Source organism: Zootoca vivipara, chromosome 1 (genome assembly GCF_965207765.1).
Source record: "Zootoca vivipara chromosome 1, rZooViv2.hap1.1, whole genome shotgun sequence".
Lineage (NCBI taxonomy): Eukaryota > Metazoa > Chordata > Lepidosauria > Squamata > Lacertidae > Zootoca > Zootoca vivipara.
In genome coordinates this window covers 52,363,673-52,384,538 of record NC_142582.1, presented here as the reverse complement: position 1 = coordinate 52,384,538, position 20,866 = coordinate 52,363,673, and the positions used below count along the sequence as shown (strand labels likewise).

The 20,866-nt window shown below is 49.2% G+C and overlaps 1 protein-coding gene across 2 annotated transcripts; it reads left to right on the top strand.

The window, feature by feature from the left end:
- Nucleotides 1–1,463: 1,463 nt before the first annotated feature.
- On the top strand, nt 1,464–20,242 carry ANKRD13D (ankyrin repeat domain 13D). Of its 2 annotated transcripts, none has more exons than XM_035125559.3 (15): nt 1,464–2,073; nt 5,959–6,094; nt 6,878–7,002; nt 7,677–7,722; nt 8,420–8,563; nt 8,688–8,877; nt 9,622–9,688; nt 9,835–9,916; nt 11,032–11,093; nt 11,289–11,419; nt 12,028–12,185; nt 13,135–13,293; nt 14,445–14,608; nt 15,122–15,201; nt 19,137–20,242. In XM_035125559.3, the coding sequence occupies exons 1-15, from the start codon at nt 1,984–1,986 to the stop codon at nt 19,414–19,416; spliced, it is 1,914 nt and encodes a 637-aa protein (XP_034981450.2). In that variant the 5' UTR covers nt 1,464–1,983; the 3' UTR covers nt 19,417–20,242. The 2 variants fall into 2 exon arrangements, with proteins under 2 accessions (XP_034981450.2, XP_088519900.1); XM_088663774.1 differs by having other exon boundaries at nt 1,600–2,073; nt 11,032–11,105.
- The last annotated feature ends 624 nt before the right edge of the window (nt 20,243–20,866 follow it).

Sequence of the window (20,866 nt, the reverse complement as noted above, 5' to 3'; positions counted from 1 at the left end):
ACAATTGAGAATAATTTAATAGCATCTGTTTGAGGCAGAAATATAACGGGGAGCTTTTCACAATCTAAAGGAAGCCAGGTTGGAGTAAGCTTCCCTGTTAAATTTCTGCCCATCACATAACTCTTAAAAGCCAATGGAACCCCTTTCTGTCAAATATGGAGGGAAAGACAGGCTGGGGTGGACGCTTTATGATTCACAGAGCACGTTTATTGACTCTTGAGAAGGAATAGTAACCTTTCCAAAGGAAAGGTTGCCTTGCTGTTTTAAGGTGCCTCCCCTACACTTCCTGTGCTACATTTTTCTAGAACTAGTCATGGAAAGTTTGTTTACTCCATGACTGCCTCTCCCTAGCGAAAACAACTACGGTACTTTTTTCAGGTTTAACTGGGTGCCAACTACTTTGTTACTTCAACCACTGAACAAGTCTGCAACAAGGCAACACTTCCCCAAGCAGGTAGAGAGCAGGTCCTGCATGTGAAAACCCGAGGGAGCCATTACTGAAAGACTGTGCAATAATCGTATCCATGTCTACTCAGAATTAAGCGTCACTGAGCTGAATAAGATTTATTCCCAGGGGGTATATTGGATGACCAATACCTGCGACCTAATACCCACTAAACACAGAGGGACTCATTTCTGAATGCATATGTCTAGGAATGCGTTTTTAGAAATGATTTCCCAGTCCTAGATCATTCTGGCTTGAAAGACGCGTACACAAAACAACTTTAAATAAAAAGCAGTTGATAGCCCATATTTAGGATTGGAAGGGTAGCGTTTAATTTCTAGAACGAGTTGTGTGAGGTTCAAGAAGCTTGGCTGGAGTCCTGATTGTTCCTACTCAGTAGAGGAAAGGTGCACTCTGCATATGCTTAGGTGCACTGGTTTACTGAACCACATTTCATAGCTGAGCCCTGGCAAGGCAAACAGTACAGGAGGCAGCTCCAGGTTTCAGCTTGCCACTAACCAGAAGCCACCCACGACCCCTTCTGGTGCCATTCTTATTTCCCTGAATAATAAAAGTTGCAAGGGGAAGAAGGCTCTCTAACTGAACATGATCCTACATCTACTCAGAGGTAAACTCGGCACAGCTTAATAGGCCCCAAACCAATCAATTCAAGTTGCAAGAAAGGAGATTTTGACTAAACATGAGGAAGAACTTCCGGGCAGTAAAAGGTGTTCGGACTCCAGGCGAGGTGGTAGACTCGCCTTCCTCGGGAGGTTTTTAAGCAGAGCTTGGATGGCCACCTGTCACGTATGAGCTAGCTGAGATTCCTGCACTGCAGGGGGCTGGACTAGATGACCCTTGGGATCCCTTCCAGTTCCTCTCGCTTGAATGGATATCTGACTGCAGCCAGCCTCAACCTTCCCGTCCGCCCCCAGCAAGCAAGCAAGCAAGCGGAGCCAAGCCGGCCCAGTCGCCCACCCTTCTGGGGACTGAGGACCCCGAGGAGGCCGTGGCTTCCGCTGCCGCGCGGTGCAATTTCGCTTCCGCCCGCTTCCCCTGGCGGCTGACGAGGGAGGCAGGCTGCCCAAGGCGGCCGGCTCCGCTCCCTCCCGCTGCCGGTGGTGACGCAAGGGGTGTTGCCTGTCCTCGACGCCCAGAGCGTGGCCCTCTCGCGTGGGCTGCAGCAGGGAGCGAGCGAGGCCGGAAAAGTGCCTGGGCCAGCTTTCCGCGCCCCTGCCGCCGCTGTCTCCTCCCTGCGCCCGGCAGGCCCGCCCCTTCTCCCCCAGCCCCGCCGCTCCCTGGTTCTGGGTCGGCCCCGGGAGCCGCAGCGAGCGAACCCCGGCCAGGCCGCGCGTGCGCCCCGCCGTCCCTCCCTCTCCGCCTGCCTGCCTGCCTCTCCCGGGGGCGCCGCCGCCGCCACCGTCGCAGCGGGGCCCAGCGCAAAACCGAGCAGGAGGGAAAGCGCCGCCGCCGCCACCACCCGGAAAGGCCTCGGGCAGAGAGAGAGACCCGGCCGGGCGCGGGGACATGGTGACGGGATGGCCCGCATCACAGACGCCTTCCCCCTGCACCTGCTCGTCTGGCACAACCGGCACCAGGCGCTGGACAGCGAGCTGCGCAAGGGACAGGTATGGGGGAGCCCCTCGACACCCCCCCAATCTCCTAGGACTCCCTCCTTCCTTAACCCCGCATTCCAGGTCGCCCTTTCCAGCAGGAGTTGGAGATGTGGCAACCAGGGAGGGGGATGTGATGTGGGATCCTTCCAAGATGGTCCCAGCCCTTCGCTCCCCCCCCCCCCGCCCCCAGGTTGTTAGCCCTGCTGCTGCTGCTGCCACTGGGAGGGAGAATGAACAAGGGCCAGATACTGGCACCTAGTCCTGGGGTGGCTGCTGCTAACCTAGGTTTCTTCCACCTGCATCCTGTTAAACCTGCCACATCCAGTTAATTCCCCCCCCCCGCCAGCCACGCCACGCACACAAGCAGGAAAGCTGCCCAAGGGGCATCTCTTGACCCCCCCCCCCCAGTCGTGATAGCATCATCACCTTTCCCCCACCTTTGTAGTGCTCCTAGACTGGTCCCCTCTCTCCATTCCTTCTCTTTGTACCTCTGGATTGTAGCTCTTCCCTCCTCACCCCAGCTGAACTGGTGGTTTCAGAATAGCTGTATAGATGTTTGATGATTCTTTTGGGCTGGGAATCCCCAACCTCATAATTCCTCATCAGACTTGGCAGTTGAAGCTTTGAAGCAAACAGCAATCCTCATTTGAGGCCATCTGTTTGGAATCCCATAATCCACTGCTCCTTCGTCTTAGGCCCCCTCGTAGCAATTTGGGCACATGAGGGCAAGGCATGCGAGGGATCCGCACACTCAGTTGGTTCTGAAGGGTGCCGTGATACTCAGTCCCATAACATCCTCTAGCAATTGAGGCCTAGTGTTTTGTTTTGTTCTTTTAAAAAAAACAACCTTCCTGTGGTGGTTTCATGTGTAGTGCACCGATAGCCACCATTTTGGAAAAGAGAAAAATGGGGAAAGGCAAAATAATCCTTAAAGAGTGATGTGCCTGTGCCCAGTTGGTATTGGTCTCTTTTAAAAAAAATAATTTAATTCAATTATTAGAGCCTCCAAGCAAGTGCCAGTTCTAGCACCCTGTTGCATTGGAGAGGGGAAATTCACAGAGTTTCCTTCTTGCCTGCCCCTATGGACCACAGCACTGGACTAGGCTGAGCATCTATACTTTTTTTAAAAAAAAAGTGTGGTGAAAGCAGGGGCCCAGGTGAGTGGCTGCTGGTTAGACAGCTGCCCATTTCGAATGGTGGGACTTGGTTCTCCCACCTAGAGTTAGACTAAGAGAAAACAGAGTCATTAGAATACCTATATGGGAGAAGACTGACAGGAAGAGTTCTGCCTGGCAACTGATTTGGAACTGGGAGAAATGCAGGTCAGGGAGCATGGCTTAAAAGAAGACTGGGCTGGAGATAACTGATGGTACCTGAGATAATGATGATTCCCATTTCTTGTTTCGGAAGGGGGAAACGGGGAAGGAACTGATGGATCAATCTAGGGTAAGTTTTGGGAGGATCTCAAAAAGAAAGGAATTTGGTCAGCCGGATGTTTCTGGAATCTAATTACATAGGGCACTCAGGTGATGGCCTTCTCTTGTTGTCACTCCCTAACAGCTGATACTCAGAGGTATGTTACCTTTGAAGAGGGAAGTTCTATTTAATTTGGCGGTTGAGGCTAGTAGCTGTTGACAGACTTGGCCTCTGTAAATTTATCAAATCCTTTTTGAAACTAACTTAAGCTGGTGGCCGTCAACATACTTCACAGCAGTGAATTCCATGAGTTAATTACCCATTGAGTGACAAAGTTTCTGAATTTGCTTTTATCTTGTCTCTTAAAAATCATGGACAGTCTGGGAAAGGTGGGAGAGGAACGATTCAGAGTATGGCATACAGTGGCATCGCAACAAAAGTTGGGTCAGGGCAGATATTTGGAAGGAAATGGTGTGGAGGGTTTGGGGCTCTGCCTTGTGTTCAGTTTGGCTAGGTCACTTGTCTCTCAGTCTCACCAGTTTTCCTTCTGCAAAATGGAGGTTGCAGTATCAAATGTGAGGTCAAAGAAGTGGTTTGGTGTGTGGAGCTCATGCTCCACCTTTGCATTGTACTCAGTTTGCAGTCTTGGAGAAAGTCAGGTGTCTCCATCTGGTCCAGCATTCTGTTTCCAGCAGTGGTCAGCCAAATGCAGGTGAAGATTTTACAAACCAGGCCTGAGGTCAACAGTGTTCTGCTATTGCTTGTATCCAGCAGCTGACATTCAGAGGCAAATTCTTTCTGAATATTGTGGTGCTTCCATCAAATTATGACTTTCAGAGTGGGTGTTGGGTGGATGGAGCTTTGAGTGGATGGAGCCTAAGCAACGGAATAGCTTGACAGGGTGGGCAGATTTGTAACATCCTGAATTTCTGAAGGTATCAGCTGCTGTTACATCTTTTTGCAGATGCTTTAGGATGCTCAGCCACCCTGTGCATGACTTAACTTGGTGGTAGAAGAAATCACATTCTATTTTCAGATATACTCTTATGGTCAAGTAGTCTGCAAGTGCAGTGAAAATAGGCCCAGCTTATAGTATATAAGAGACCCTGGGCTGTTCCAGGTAACATGGAAGGATTCTGGAGCTATGATGGAGCCAGCCAGACCTCTCTGCAGCAAGCACTCCCATTGTTGGTGAATTGCTGGTAACCAGCTGTGAAAAAATGTGATTCTGAGCTCCACTGCTTGAAGCGATTACACTACCCTCAGCATAAGGAAGGTGCCCATGACATCTGCACAAAACACCACAGCCCTGTCTCCTGATCCATTTTTATTATCCATCCCTCAAAAGCATATTTACTTGCGGGTTTTGTTTTGTTTTTTTCTTTCTTTTCTTTAATTCATAAGCCGTGTACTCTCCTTCTGTAGCACTTGAGTGCACTCTTCTTACAATTAAAAACAAAACAGGTTGTTTCACAATACGGCTGGGCTAGTCCCTATTCTGTTCTATCATGTGGGGACAAAGGCCTTTGTGGTGAATGGCCCCTTCTAATTGCATCTTGGAACAAGGCAGCATTTGCCATTGCAAAGAAGGCCCTTTCATCAGGAAGCCAAGACACAACATTAATTGATTTCCATACATACTTAGATTTTTCCCCATTTTTCAAGCAATCAAGAGTCTCGCAAAGTGGTTCAAAAACAGAGTCAGGTCCTGCCAGCAGGCTTGCAAACTGAAAAGACAAGACACACAAGGAAAGGGAAGTGGAGTGGGAGAGAGATCAGTCCTTCCAGGCCAGAACAAAGTGGTGAGCTATAAGAGAGGGCACTTATGCTCAGTGGAGGCCAGGGTAGGTACCCTTCCCTTGCTGATGTTCTCCCTTGAATAGGAATTGTTGGCTCCAGCTCCTTTGACCAATGGGTGGGGCAAGCACTTCAAACTTCTCCCTTTTGCTTCTACAGTCCTGGGGCAAGTTGGAGCTGAGTAGGAAGGGGGAAGGTGTGTTCCATGTAGCCTGCTGGTTCTCTGGCTGATGGTTGGGGCCAGGTATTGCCATGATATTCTTCATTGGAGGGCAACTGGGCTGTAGCCCTAATGTGCTGCCCTTCACTTCTTGCAGTCCCATCAAGGCTTTTGAATATCTGAATATCAGCATGCGCAAGCTTAGATTAAGCAGCAAGGCCGGCTCTTCTATTCTGGCCAGTGGATATGATACGTCATGGTCCCTTGGGTCGGATATTCTATAGGATATGTGAATTCTATCCTAGTATCCTGGATGTCCTTGTAGGTCAGGGACAGCATTATCTGGGGACGAATTTTGAGCGAATCTTCCTCTTTTGCAAGAGATACTGGTGCAAGGAGATTAAAACCCCTTCTGAGTCCTAGTACAGTACTGAAAACTGTTTCCAGTGCAGAGAAAGCTTCATCCCTGTTTCTCCTGCAAAGGAATGTCCACCTAGCTCATTAATCCTGTGGCTCTTTTGCAGCACGATATTGAGATGCTGGACCCACGAGGCCGAACGCCCCTGGAGCTGGCCGTGTGCCTGGGGAACCTGGAATCCGTCCGAGTGCTGTTGCGACACAATGCCAGTGTGGGCCAGGAGAATGCCAATGGCTGGACAGGTATGAAGGCTCAGTGGGTGAGGGTATGTGCCCCATGTTGGTCCATTTCAATTTCTGTCTCCTCCACTTAATGCTAAGGTGAGGAACTTGCAGCCCTCCAGTTTTTGTTGCACTTACAACTCCCACGCTGGCTGTAGGCTGATGGGAGATGGAGTCCAACAAAACCTGGAGAGCCACATGTTCGTCAGGATGGTCAGGTTGCACGACTGTGACACGCCTTCTGCTCGGGACCTTGCAGTGCTGCTGTTTAATACTGGGCTCAATAACAGTCGTTCATATTGAAGCATCTCCTTATATCCTAGGCAAGGGTGGAAAAAGAAGGAATGTGTTGAAAGGGTTGTTGTGAAAGCTGAGCAAGGGAAGACAGCAGTTGAGAAATGAAAGACCTGAGACATGAGGGCTGTGGTTTTGAGGGACGAGAAACACGAATGAAAGCCAGAGTCCAGTGCTTAGGCCAGTACTGGAGTAATATGTGTGCTTTGAAGGCAGGACTCTTCCTGGCATTTTTGTTTAAGGCACCCATCCTTGCTTCTCTGGCTTAAGTTTCTGGAGCCTTGCTTTGCCCTGCCTAGGATGGTAGAAGTTTCCCTGGGAACTGAGCACTGATTGGCATGATACCTGTGCCCTTGGCAGCCAGGCATGTCCTTTTGGCAGATCAATAGGCTGTCTGCTCCTGGTTGGGAATGAGACTAGAGGAGGAACTCGTTTGGACTTGGGAGATGATGGGCACAGTGACTGGGGCCAAGAAGCCAAGTACTGATTTTCCCCCCTCTGCCTCTCTAGTCCTGCAGGAGGCAGTAAGCACAGGGGACCCAGAGATGGTGCAGCTGGTGCTCCAGTATCGCGATTACCAGCGGGCCACACAGCGCCTAGGCGGCATCCCAGAATTGCTCAACAAACTGCGCAGAGTATGTACTCTCAACTCACAGCCAACTTCAGTCCTTGTGTATTTATCAGTGTCTACAGATTTTATTATAGGGGTGCCCAACTGTACTCTTGTCAGGACCCCTGGCGAAGGGAGAAAGAAATCTTGCCAAAGCTGCCCTCTCTTAGGATCTTATTGGAATCTCCCTTTCTTTCTAAAACTCTGGTTGTGTTTGTGTTAATGAAAAGCAACAACCCTCTCTCTGGATACTTCTTCCATAGAGCACCAGCATTAAATCCCTCACTTTTGTGTGGGCACAGAACCATTGCAATTTAACCATTCCTATGTTCTTCTAATGCATACTTCAGGAAGGGAAACACTCTTGTCCCCCCTCCCACATTCCCTTGCAAAGGGGCTTGGAAGATGAAGCATTTGAACAGCATGATTTCAAGATGACAGCGGTAGCAGTTACTCTGCATCCCAGAAGCATCAACCCTCTTCTCCTTTAAACCCTCTGGGATGCTCGAAAGCACTCTTGGGTTTTCTCGCTAGCAGTTGCTAGATCTAATTGAACTCCCATTGGCAAAGTGTGACTCTAATAAGATTATGGTCATAGCAAAATGTAGTCCCTTTAGAGAACAGGGATTGGCTGTTCTCGCTGCCCCTTCTCTCACTTGCAGTGCTCTGCCCCCTCACTTTGGTTCTCCATCTCCACAGGCTCCTGATTTCTACGTGGAGATGAAGTGGGAGTTTACCAGCTGGGGTAAGTCAGTGCTTCACTTCTGGGAGTGGTCCACAAAAGCCAGAGCAGTTGACAGGAGAGAGCTTGTCCTGGGGAAAGGATGCAGCAGAAGAGATAACTACTTAGCCCTCCTGAGCTCAGAAGCATAGATGACATTTTGAGGAAGAAGGAAGCATTCTCCTTTCTCTGCAGTGGCTGCCATGGCTTCACCAAGGAGCAGAATCCAAGCTATTGACACATGGTGCCCTAGCCGTGCTCAAGAGATTAGAGGTGTGACACTCTGAAGGACTGAGGTGATGCCAGGCAGAGAGGGCAAGAAGCACCTCTCAGCCATGAAACTCATTGGGTACTTTGGAGCATATCGCTGTCTCTCAGCTCGACCTTCCACACAGAGGCTATGGTGCCTCTCTGAAGGGCTGTAGCTCAGTTGGAGACCACCTGCTTTTCACACAGAAGATCCCAGGTTCAGTCAGGCATCTCTGTGTAGGGCTGGGATGGGCCTCCCGTCCTGAAATCCTGGAGAGCTGCTGCTAGTCAATGTAGGCAATACAGAAATTGATGGACCAGTATTAGATGGACCAGTTAGATGGACCAAGATGGATCAGTATAAGGCAGCTCCCTGTGTTTCTGTGGGTGAGGTACAAATGTGGCAAACAAGAAAATGACACTAAACAATGTTCCCTCTCCCTCTGCTCCCTCTCTTTCTCTCCGTCACCAGTGCCCCTGGTCTCCAAGATATGCCCAAGTGACGTGTACCGGGTATGGAAGCGTGGGGAAAACTTGCGGGTTGACACCACCTTGTTGGGCTTTGAGCACATGACCTGGCAGCGGGGCCGCCGCAGCTACATCTTTAAAGGCGAAGGTCAGAATATCTCTTTTCTGGGGAGATTGGTGCATGCTTGGCGAGGTGTGGGGGGGCTATGATACTGACTGCTTTTCTCTCTGTTGCTCCTCCACCCTCTTTTCTCCTTCCCCTCATTGGCCAGATGAGAATGCTGTAGTGATGGAGGTTGACCACGACAAGCAGGTGGTGTACACTGAAACATTGTCTCTAGCCTTGCATGAGCCGGAGCTGATGCTGGCTGCCATGCAGCCTTCCGAGGAGCACGTGGCCAGCCGGCTCACTTCGCCCATCGTCTCCACCCACCTGGATACCAAGAACATTGCCTTTGAGCGGTGAGCTGGGGCAGGGGGAGGGTAGCGTATGGGTCTGTGTGAACCATGTGCTGCTGCTGTTGCTGGTTGTTAACTCTGATAGCTACCAGGATCAGAGGCAGCCGCATGCTGCTCAGAATACCGGAATTGTCAGGGGACAGCAGCGGGACAAGGCTAATGTCATCAGGCTTGCTGGCTTCACAGAGGCATCTGATTGGTCATTGTGGGAAATGGGATGCTAGACCAGAGGGACCATGGATGTGATCCAGCCGCAGGGCTCTTTTTGTGGTACAGGATGAGGCCCATGAGACCAAAGCTGGGAAGGATGAAGGCTGCCCAGGCCCTCGAGCATCAACTAGGTTTGCGAAAAAAGAGGGGGACCAAGGCCCCAGCTTCTACTGCCATAGGTGTCTGCAGCCCTGTTACTGCACATGCCCCATCTCCCCTCAGAGGAGAGACCTCCAGTTGCAGCTCCCTAGTCCAAGTCTTTCAAGGGCAGGGTCAGAAGAGGTGAAGGTAGGGGTGTGAGAGAGAGAGAAAGTGACATTTGATGAGATGGTTGTCTTTTAGGCTGAAGAGTAGGAGGGCAGTCCAAGTCTGAAAAGGGTTGGAAGAGATGAAGCTCGATCGTAGGGGTGGTGTTTGAGAAAGTGGCATTTGAATAAATGGGTATCTTTAGGCTGCATTGTGTGTGTGTGTGTGTGCAGCTGAGGTCTGCAATGGCAAACTCTATCGCTCTTGACCCAAGGGCTTTCCTCTCTGCAGGAACAAGTCTGGCATCTGGGGCTGGCGCTCTGAGAAGATGGAAAACATCAGCGGCTACGAAGCCAAGGTACAACTCTTCCCCCATTCCTGTTCCTTACATGCGTAAATCTGAAAAATTCAGCAAAGTTTAGCTTAGCTTCACTGCTTTGAGGAATCAGGGCTTGTGTTGGGTGGGACCAGGTGATATCAACAGTCTCTTTGTCCTTTTTCCAGGTTTACAGTGCCAGCAACGTGGAGCTTGTCACCAAAACCCGTACTGAGCACCTGTCAGACCAGGACAAGACACGCAACAAAGGTAAAAGCAGGTGTTGAACTGCCTCCAGTTGTGACTCGGTGTGTTGACTCATCCAATGACCCTTCATGCTGCTAGGGATTGTTTTACCCTACAACTCCCAGAACTCCGCTTAATTGTGTGCTGCACTTGCTGTTTGGCAGCTCCTGCCTGCCCTTTGACCACAAGTGACTTGTCCTCGTTAGTCATGATGTGCTTCTCCCATTTACAGGCTTCACCTGGTGGTTAAAAGAGAAAAAAATTGGCAGCAGGGTATACTGAATATTGGCCTGGTCTATATGTAACGCTCAGCCGAATCATGGCTAAGCAAGAATGAAAAGTTGCACAAGTGCGCCGAGCGAATATTGCTGCCATTTCATTGCTCCCTGATCCTGCTGCCTAAGAAGCAACAGGATAGATATGGATTTTGACTGTTGTCCTGTGAGACAGCTTCCCAAACCACTGGTGGGAGATGCAGAGTAAATGGGAATATGTACACAGCATAACTGTAGGAGTTTGAGAGGGGAGGGACCACTTGGGCCATGCAGGCCAATGGAAGGCACCCACTTTCCTGGAAAAGGAGTCTGAGAAGGAGGATGTCAGGCGGCAGGTGGGCTAGCCTTAGCAGCTACGGCAGGTAGAGGAGCCTGGTGATTCCATGATGCATCTGGCAATCCTTTTGTAGATCTTGCCCCATAATGTAAAAATCATTCAGTTCATGGATATCGGTATCTGTGGTAGTAATAGAGAGGACCTTTTCTGTAGCCACCTACACCCTGCAACTCTCTGTCGAGACCCACCTTGACCTCTCCCAGAAAGCCTTCTGCCATAATGCAAAGATCTTCCTTTCTTGGCAGGCATTTGGTTTGTCGAGCTGCCGCCCAGGCAGGTCACTTTCTTTTTTAATCACCTGCCTCTGCCTCTTTTTATCTCTTATCAATGACTGCTTTGCTGCATTTTCCTTGGATTGTGTCGTTCTAATGTTCTAGCCGCCTTGAACATTGTTGTGTAAAGGCACTCTAAAACTACTTCAGATAAAAAAAGCTAGGTAACAAATAAATTGCACTAAAGTGGTGGAGGTGGTGGTAGGTTCTTTGGAGAGGACTCACTCACTTGGACACCCTCCTTTTGCCTTCTAGGTTCTAAGACTCCATTCCAGTCCTTCCTGGGAATCGCCCAGCAGCATGCTGCCCAGAATGGGGTGAGTGACAAGGTCAGATCCTGTCCGTATATGGGGAAAGGAGATGCTGGCCCAGCCACACAAATTTAGCCTAGGGGTACAGGAGGTGGGGAAGCAGATCACAAGGGGGATATGCCAGAGAAGGGATTGTGTGGCTCCAGAGTGTTGGTGTTCTAGTTCCTACCCAGATCCAGACCCCGATCCTCACTTTTGCAGGCCCCTGTGCTGCAGTCAGCCAGCCCAACCAACCCAACATCTATTACCCCTGAGGAATACTTTGACCCCAACTTCAACCTGGAGTCCCGCAATATTGGCCGCCCTATTGAGATGTCCAACAAGGTGCAAAGGTGAGAAGGATGGGGGATACTGCATGGATTAGCGGGGTGGGGTCAGAAATGGAATAAGATGTCAGGATGTAACAGCTGGCACGTAACTCTTACGAAAGGTACTCATTTTTCCAGAGAAAGGTAAGAAACAAAAGGTGGAGGAAATAAAAGCATGTCCCTGCAGATAATTCATCTGTGTAGGGCAGTTGCAAGGGACACGGGTGGCGCTGTAGTCTAAACCACTGAGCCTAGGGCTTGCCGATCAGAAGGTTGACGGTTCAAATCCCTGCGATGGGGTGAGCTGCTGTTGCTCGGTCCCTGCTCCTGCCAGTTGAGTAACAGTTCAAAAGCACACAGTGCAAGTAGATAAACAGGAAGATAAACGGCGTTTCCGTGTGCTGCTCTGGTTCGCCAGAAGTGGCTTTGTCATGCTGGCCACATGACCCGGGAAAACTGTCTGTGGACAAACGCCGGCTCCCTCAACCCCAGAGTCATCCGCGACTGGACCTAGCGGTCAGGGGTACCTTTACCTTTAGGGGAGTTGCAGGCCCACTCTCTCCGTGAGCAGATGTTGGGGGCAGGGAGCTGGATGGATCTCCGGGAAGACTAACATGCTCCTTGTGTGACAGGTTCAAGGCCACTCTGTGGCTCTGCGAGGACCATCCCCTCTCCCTGGTGGAGCAGGTGACGCCCATAATTGATCTGATGGCTATCAGCAACGCCCACTTTGCCAAGCTGCGTGACTTCATCACCCTCAAGTTACCTCCTGGCTTCCCTGTCAAAATCGGTGAGAGGTGTGAAGCCTGGCTGGTGGGGAGGGGCATTGGCAACTCGGGGGGGGGGGCATGGAGACAAACTGATGGGAGGCAGATCAAGTGGAGAAGAGAGAAAAAGGAAGGCAGAGAATGAAGCTTTGGGGATAGGCCTTTCCATACATTCTTTCTGTTGTACATCCATGATGATTTGTGCTCATGAAGGTATTGGGGTAGTTCATACACAACCTTGCTTTCAGTGCCGTTTGTGCCTGCAAAGGTTTCAGAGCGGACGTACTGCTTCATTTCAAATTGGTGAAATCCTGTAACGTTTCACACCTCAAATGTTCTGGGGTGGGTGCAAGAGTGCCCTTCCAGATGGCAATTATGCAATAACTTTGGGGAGACATCTCAGAACAACTAATAAAGCAGAATGATGTGTGGAGAGTCTGCTACAAATGCACCACTAATGCACTATTATTGCAGAATACATCTACAGAAAGAAAAACCTAGATCCATCTGCACTTTAAATTTAAAGCAATATCATACCACTTTGAGCCGGCATGGGTTGTTCCCCCCAAGAATCCTGGGAACTGTAGTTTGAGGGTGCTATGAATTGAGTTCCCTCTTCTCAAAGCCAAAATTCTCAAGAGTGGTTTAACAATCAGCCCCTCTTCCCAGGGAACTCTGGGAATTGCAGGTTTGTGAAGGGAATAGGGATCTCCTAATAACTCCCAGAACCCTTAACAAATTACAGCTCCCAGAATTCCTGGGGGGAAGCCATGAATGTTTAAAATAGGATGATACAGCTAGAGAGAGAGAGTGCAGTCCCCAATTTGGAGAAACCCTCAGCTACCTACCTGTAACCTTTGTTGTGGGGAAAGGGATAACGTCCTGGGGAGGGAAGCGGTCATGGGGGACACCAGGGAGAAGCTTGAAAATAGAGGTTTACCTTCCTTTGTACATCTTCTTTCTTTTCTACAGAAATCCCCCTCTTCCACGTGCTGAATGCCCGGATCACTTTTAGTAACTTGTGCGGTTGTGATGAGCCACTGAGCTCAGTGCGAATCTGTACTCCCACCCACACCCCAGAGAGCACCGAGGAGCTGGCTGCTGGGGCAGAGGCAGCCGACAACACCAAAGGTAGGATGGGGGGGATTGCGGGGGGGGGGGGGGAAGCCAGGGTCAGGACTTTCAACAGCTAATCTAAACCTTTGAGGAAGGAGAAGATTGGAAGAGGTGGAGGATGTTCCTGCAGGCTGGGAGAGGGAGGGAGGCAGCATTAGGGTGCCGTGGCCGCGAGCCCATATTGCAGGACTGGTAGACAAAAGGGTTAAGAAGAAGATGTGAAAGTGTAAGAGGTCTGAGTGACTGGAAAACGGGCGGCTCTCCTTCCCTGTGGGAGGGAAAGCATGCTTTCTAGAACTGACACATCCTTCTCCATGATCCCGCTACTGACCATCACATTTTAAAAATGGACATATTGGCTCAAGGTGTTTATCGTCTTTTTTTTTTAAAACATCAAGTCTTTCCGCTTCAAGAATGCTAACACAGCCATGTTCTTTTTGTTTCCCATTGTATATTCAACTTTTACTCGGATTTGCTTGCACAAAGCTTACACGGTGGTTAGATTGTATCTGGTTTTTATTGAGCATTCATTCTGATTGATTTGTGGGCCAGCTATGCCCCAACAAGCATTTGTCCCACATTAATCCTGATTTGATTGCACGCTGTTGATATGGCTTCCTGTTAGTCATTTGCTCACCCTGCAATTTTCAGTGCACTTCCCCACCCCTTCCCAAACTGCAAAAAAGCTGGATTCTTTTTAAAACAGCATTTTTGTGTGCGAGGGCAACAGAGCCCTTTAGTCCACTTCAGTTACACAAACCTAAATTTCCGGTGCGTGTTGAGCAGACTTCCTCAAACTTGGCCCTCCAGATGTTTTTGGCCTATGATTCCCATGATCCCTAGCTAGCAGGACCAGTGGTCAGGAATGATGGGAATTGTAGTCTCAAAACATCTGGAGGGCTGAGTTCGAGGAACCCTGGTGTTGAGTCTCTCCTGCAAAGTAGTGACAATCAGGAGGCACTTTTTGGTAAAGAGGCCCAGCCCATTTGCTGCTTGCCTTAGGCCCCAGGGAGATGTCCTTTGGCAAAAGTTTTTACGAGCCCTTTTCATGGGTGGAGAAAGTGAGGCAAAGATGAAGGGACTGGTCTTTGGTGACACAGGACATTGTGGAAGTTGTGTAGTCCGTTGGCCAACGTACTAACCGTTGTTCTCCCTTCCTGCCCCAGTGTACCCTTTCCCTTGTGAGGTGGACCCATCAGTATTTGAGGTGCCCCAGGGCTACACAATGTTGGGTGCAGGCCGTACAGAGCCCATGCGGGACGAGGATGATGACTTGCTCCAGTTCGCCATTCAGCAGAGCCTCCTGGATGCTGGCACAGAGACAGACCAGGTGATTGGGAGGGGGAAACCTGCCTGCGCTAGGGGTGAAATTATAGCAGGCAGGTATAACTAACTGGCTCTTGGAGGGAGGGCTCATGGTGCCAGGATGGTTGTGTGGGGACCAAGTAAAGGTTGGATTGAGTGGTGTAGCAAAATAACTCCCAGTTGTTGGGACTCAGAGTGGAGATAATTCTTGGCTGCCACTTATAAATGTAGCACTGAGTGCTTTGCAAACCTTGATCTCATTAAGGCTTTTACATCCCAGTAGGACCTGGTGATTATATATTTCCTTTTTGCATGTGCTTGTGTGTTTGTGTGAGGGGGTGGAACCTGAGGCCATCAGATTATGGCTTGCCTCAGACCTCCCAGAGAGTCCATGGCTTAACTAAAGCATTATGGCTTATTATTTTAGCATTATTCCAAGTCCAAGCCTCAAATTATTACCTGCTACAGCAGGAGCACGCACCCATTCTGCCTCTTTGCTATTGCTTTTAGCATATTCATTCTTGTGTGTTAACACCAGGTGACCATCTGGGAAGCTCTGACCAACACACGGCCAGGATCCAATCCTCCGTCTTATGATGAGGAGCTACAGCTGGAACGGTGAGTGTTTCCGTAGCAAGAAGGAAGAGGTGGTATTACGGATTCAGTTCTGCAACCTGTACATTAAGGCGTATGATTTTCTAAAACCTACTTTGTGGTCATTTGGTCCACCCACCAGCAGCAACTCCATCTTAGCTGGATTGAGCTTCAGTCTTGCCAGGTCTCATCCACACCCTCACTGCTTCCAGATACTGTCTCAAGGATTTCACTGCCTCAGTGGGGTGTAAGGAAAAGCAGACAGAACTGAGCAGCATCTCCATATCCTCACAGGACCTCTCCCATTGGCTGAATGCAGCTGTTTTCCTTCATATTCCACTATAAGGCGGGGTGCAGGGCATCTTCCTCGGTCACCTCGCATTCCCCATCTCTCATCCTTTCTTACCAAGCAAAATGGGAATGCCCTCTTGGGGAACGTGATGCCAGAGAAGGAATTGGATTAGCTTGAATTAGCTTCCAGTGCATCACCCGTGAATGGAGTTTGCCTGCTTGTAAGCGATATACCCATCTGTCTGGGAGATCCCCAGGAATAGGTGCTACGAGAAACTGAGCTTGGCACAGCTCAGATTGTAAACACTTTGAAGATGGGTAAAAATCCTCCAGCTCAAGCAGATGCGAATGTATTTGGAGAAATTTCCCCTCTTCATAATTGTGGGTGTTGTGTGGACCTAGCTGCTTTTCCTACCACCTCCTCTCACCTTACTTTCTCATGCCTTTGGCCACTCTGCCTGGTTTGAAGTGTGATTGTTTATCTGTCATGTGGACCTTCTTCCGCGTGAGGAAAATAAGGCTGTCTTGATGCACAGCTTTATATCCTGCTGGGGGGCATGGATAGGGGTTTCTTTTGGGAGGCGCTTGTGATATTTCACATTCAGCTGTAAGATTCCTCAGTGGGTTTTTGCAACGGTGCCAGTTCTTATTTCTAATAATAATTTTAAAATCTCTTGAACAATTGCAGTCTGCCAGTGGGTGGAAAGCAAGCACCACCCGCTTTCTGGCACCAATTGGAGAACGATGCCAACAGAACTGAGAAGGCTGAGAGAGCCTAAAGGAAATTTTTTTGTATGAGTAGCCACCCATTGCTCCACAAGCACAGAGCTTCATTAAAATTCAGCAGTTGAGAGAAGACTGAAGGCACATTTGCACCTATGCTCTCAGGCAGCAGGAATTTACTCCCAGCAGTAACTTCTGAGATAACAGAATCTTAGAATTGTGGGGTTGGAAGCGACCACATGGGTCATCTAGTCCAACCCCCTGCAATGCAGGAATTTAGTTCGTTTCTTCTGTGTTGTCAACATTGCAGTTTAGTTTACTCCTACTATTCAGGCAGTGCAGTGCAGTCCAGAAGTGACATACTTTACTCCAATTCTGTCCCCAGTGTCTACTCAAACGCTATCTCAGGACCAAATGACATCAGCCATTCCATTAAGCGTTCATTGGCCTGTGCATCTTCTCATGCGATGTACACTGTCATCTGCTGACAATGCCGTTGTTTACATGGGTCAGACTGCTCAGTTGTGACATGAAGGAATAAACAGACACAAATCAGACATGAAAATAGTCACAGAAGCCAAGGCAAGAGCATTTCAGTCTCCCAGAACTTACTGAAACAGACCTTGAGGTCCCCTACTTAAAAGTACAAGCAGACCACAAAGTTTCAAATGGAGATTCTTGTGTGAGACCAGGCCGGGGAGGGTGTTCTTTAATTTTTCTTACATTTATATCCCGCCTTTCCTCCGGCATACAGATGGTTCTCAGGTGGTCTCCTGGGCACTGACCAAGCTCACACCTTCAGCAAAGAGGTGGCCTTAGGTGCTTTCAGATCACTTCAGCCATTACTTGAAATTCATCACCAAGTTTGCTACAGTGAAACTTGGACTTGATGAACACCAGGAGTGGCTAGTTAACTAACATATTTGTCTTTCTTTTGGTCTTTATTTACCTGATTCAGCTTGCTATGCCTAGTCACCCCAGCAGATCCTTGTTGAGAAAGAGTCACACCTGCTCTGAGCGGGTCCACCAGATACAATCAAATGAATGTAGTTTATTTGTGCTCTGGCGAGTATTGTGACAAACCTGCTGCTATCTTTAGTATTGCTTGGGGGGGGGGAGAGGTTGGCATCATCTTGTGGAAAGACAGGTTCACTCTGTACTTTGTGGGTAGGTTCCCACTTTGGCAGCCACTCCATCTAACAAAATGGGCTTCAGCCCTCAAAAAGTTCATGATACAAAATGGCCACAATATTTACAGTACCACAAGATGCTTTATTCTCGTCACTGAAACAGACTACTCGTGCAAAATTGTCCTGCTGGTAATCTCAGCAGGAAACGGCAGCTGTTTTGAGAGAATTGGTGTGAACATTCCCCGCACTGATCCAGAACTAGTGCAAGCCCTTTGCTGAGATGTAGACGTATAGCAGTGTAGGTAAGAGCACACATAGACTGCATCACGGGAGATCCTTCAGGCTTCTTGTGTAGGGCATAGAAATGCATAAGGAGTGAAAATCAGGGAACAAACGGGAGAAAACCCCTGGGTTGTGGTGTGGCCTGTGCAGGCAGTGAGGCATTTTCTTCACTACAAGCAATAGGCTCTTCCCCTTTCTCCTACATTTCCTGAGTTGCTGCCCAGCAGGGAACCCACCCACAGTTCTGATGCAACGCAACAATCTGGGGACAACAGGAAGAAAAGACACAAGCCTTTCAAAGGCTAGATGATACAAAGACTGCTGTTTCTCCAATCCAGATAAGATGGAAAAAATTGTTGATGGGTAATGCCTATGTCCAGAGAATGCTATTCAGTCTATTCTGCATGGGATTGTACTCTGAAGAATCATGCTCACAGTTTAGGGGCCTCTACACCCCACTTTCTCACTAGAGGCCCAAGTGGGACAGAGCACCTTGAGACAAGTGCACAAGCTTGCAGCTCTGCCCTGGACAGGGGGTAGCCTATACTTTGGGTATTCCCTGGTAACCTCAAGGCTTGATTACGAAAATAAATTCTACATGGGAGTACCTTTGAAAACTTTCCAGAAACTGTTATTAATGCAAAATACAACTACTAGACTGTGAAATGGGACCAGGTGTTTCAAACCTATCACCAACATTTAAACAACTGCACTGGCCCCTGGTTCATTTCTGAGAGCAATTTGAAGTGTGGGGTTCGGGGCCTGAAGAGTCCCCTAATCACAGGATGAGCCTTTCCATGAAGTAAGGTCAACTTTGGAGGGTCTTCACTGCGTATCCCCACCAGCTAAAGTCACAGTGGCCCACAGGCCTAATTAGGCCCACCAGGGCCTTTGCTGAGATGTAGAGTATAGCAGTGTAGGTAAGAGCACACATAGACTGCATCACGGGAGATCCTTTAGGCTTCTTGTAGGGCAATGAATTAAGCCTTCCAGGCCATTTTGGGCAAACCAGCAGTCAGGTTATCTCTGATGTAAGATAATGTGAAATGATGTGGAATTGCCCTGGAAAGTGTGAGATAACACTTGCTTTGAGGTAACATCATCTAGCCTCCTTGCAAACCTTTAGATAGCCCACCTTGTCTAATCTCTCTGCTAACAAATTGGCATGGATGTTCAGTAAACAGGTCGCTTTGAAGCACCCTTGGTGTGAAAATAGGTGTATTGCAATTACACAAAAAGCACTGTTTTTAACCTGTGAACTGTAATGGTGCAGAGAGCATCAGAAAGCTCTCTGGCACACTGAGAACCAGACTGAGCAAAGGTCAGCCCATTTCTTTATTTTTTACTAGCATCCAGCGGGCTCTGGGCAGTTGTGTGGGAACGGAGGAAGCCTAGATTGGGCTGGGGGTGTTGGGACATATCTGAGAACAGCTTGAGCAAGCTTGCCTGAACCAGGCCTAAGAAGCATGACCAAGTAGCCATATCTTGCTGCCCTGTTTGCTGATGCCCCCTTCTCATTCTGTGTCCTCTCAGGGCTATCCAGGAGAGCATGTTCCTTCAGGCGGGGCCAGGCCTGAGCCCAGTGGAGTCTGGAGGTGGCAACGGTGGTGCCCCTCCTCCCGAGAGCAGCCCACCTCTCAGCACCAATGGGGGTGGCTCCTCGGCCTTGCCCCCGCCCTACCCCAGCTTTGACGAGCAGCTGCGCTTGGCCATGGAGCTGTCTTCGAGGGAGCAGGAGGAGAGGGAGCGCCAACGCCGCGAGGAGGACGAGGAGTTGCAGCGCATCCTCCAGCTCTCTCTGACGGAGAAGTAGCGTCCCAGCCTGCCAGCAAGGCCCTCAAGCCTCACACCGCCCAGCCTAGCTGTCCTTGCCGTCATTGTATTTTTAACCTCTGGGGGGTGGGGTGGGTTTCATGCTTTGCCCCTTCCCAGTTGAGGGTCAGGCTGGATGTGAGAAGACAGCACCTTCTGCATTTCCTGGGACTCACTCGGTTCCATCCTCTGGTATTATTTCCTGTAAGATTTTTTTTTAAATTTGCTTTATATCCTCAACCTTTACTGAGGAAATGTTTTCTACAGCACAGAGAGGCAGGTTGGAGAAGAGGAGCAGAAACAAATAAGAAGGGGGCGGGATGTGGGGCGGGGTGGGGGTGGGGAGGAAGACGTTGAGGAAATTTTTATCACCTCGGCATGATATTTTTCTGAGACTGATGGTGAATGTGCTGCTTTCTCTTTCCTTGCAAGGGTTTGGGCCTGTTGGGGACGGGACCAAGTTGGGGAAGTGGCAATAGAAGGCGGTGGGGAAGCCTGGAGCTTGATGGGCTGATGTTTTGCGGTGAGACCTGAAACCAGGCTGCCTTGTGGTGAATAATTTTCAGTCCCGCATTTTATTTTCCTCCTCATTGCGAGCTGCTGCTCTCCCTGCCCCCCTTATTTTTAATTTATTTTATTTATATCTCTGAAGATATATCAAGAAGGGGAGTGGGAGGTGTGTGGTTATTTTTTTTTTAAGAAACTGAACCCAGTGGGTCTAAAGGGAACAGCTGTGCCCACTCCTGAGCGGCTTTCTCCTGTCGTCTGGGAACCAGGCACAGGGGGCTCTGGGCAGCAGGAACTACTAAATAAAACTAAGAAACCAGCATCGCTCTGCTGTGACGTTCTTCCGTTTTCTTCCATCTTGGTCTCTGGTTGCATGGCTGCGACATAAACATAAAACTTGGCTCCAGAACCTGCTAGGATTTCTGTGGCTCTCCTTATGAAAATTAGCAAACATGCTGGTTAGTATACTCCCAAAAAAACCCATATAGTTTGAACCATCATTATACCAGCATTATTTTGTCCCTAATGATCCCTAGCATGGAATCCGCCTTTTTCACAGCTGCCACATGCAGGGTTGCCATCATTTTCATCAAGATATCCACTATGACCACAAGGTCTTTCCTAGGCTGCATACAAACTACACCCTTAAAGAGCATTCAGAACATATTGTCCCTTCCCAGAATTCTGGGCACTGTAGTTTGTTCAATGTTGCTGGGAACTGTAACCCTCTGAGAGGTAAACTACAGTACCCAGAATACTTTTGAGGGGGAATGTGCTTTGAATGTCCTTTAAAGGTGTATAGTGTGTGTGCAGCCCTGGTCAGTCACTGCTAGTTCAGACCCTGTTACTATATATGTCAAATGAGGATTTATTTTACTGACATTGAATTGTGTTTGCCAGTTTACATTCACCCAGTTTGGAGAAATTCTTTTGCAACTCCTTGC

Bases quoted from the DNA above. Each gene is read 5' to 3' on its own strand.
- ANKRD13D (XM_088663774.1), top strand. From the start codon at position 1,984: ATGGCCCGCATCACAGACGCCTTCCCCCTGCACCTGCTCGTCTGGCAC. The intron at 11,106-11,288 runs GTCAGATCCTGT...TCACTTTTGCAG, and splicing joins AGAATGGGGTGAGTGACAAG to GCCCCTGTGCTGCAGTCAGC. The intron at 13,294-14,444 runs GTAGGATGGGGG...TTCCTGCCCCAG, and splicing joins GGCAGCCGACAACACCAAAG to TGTACCCTTTCCCTTGTGAG.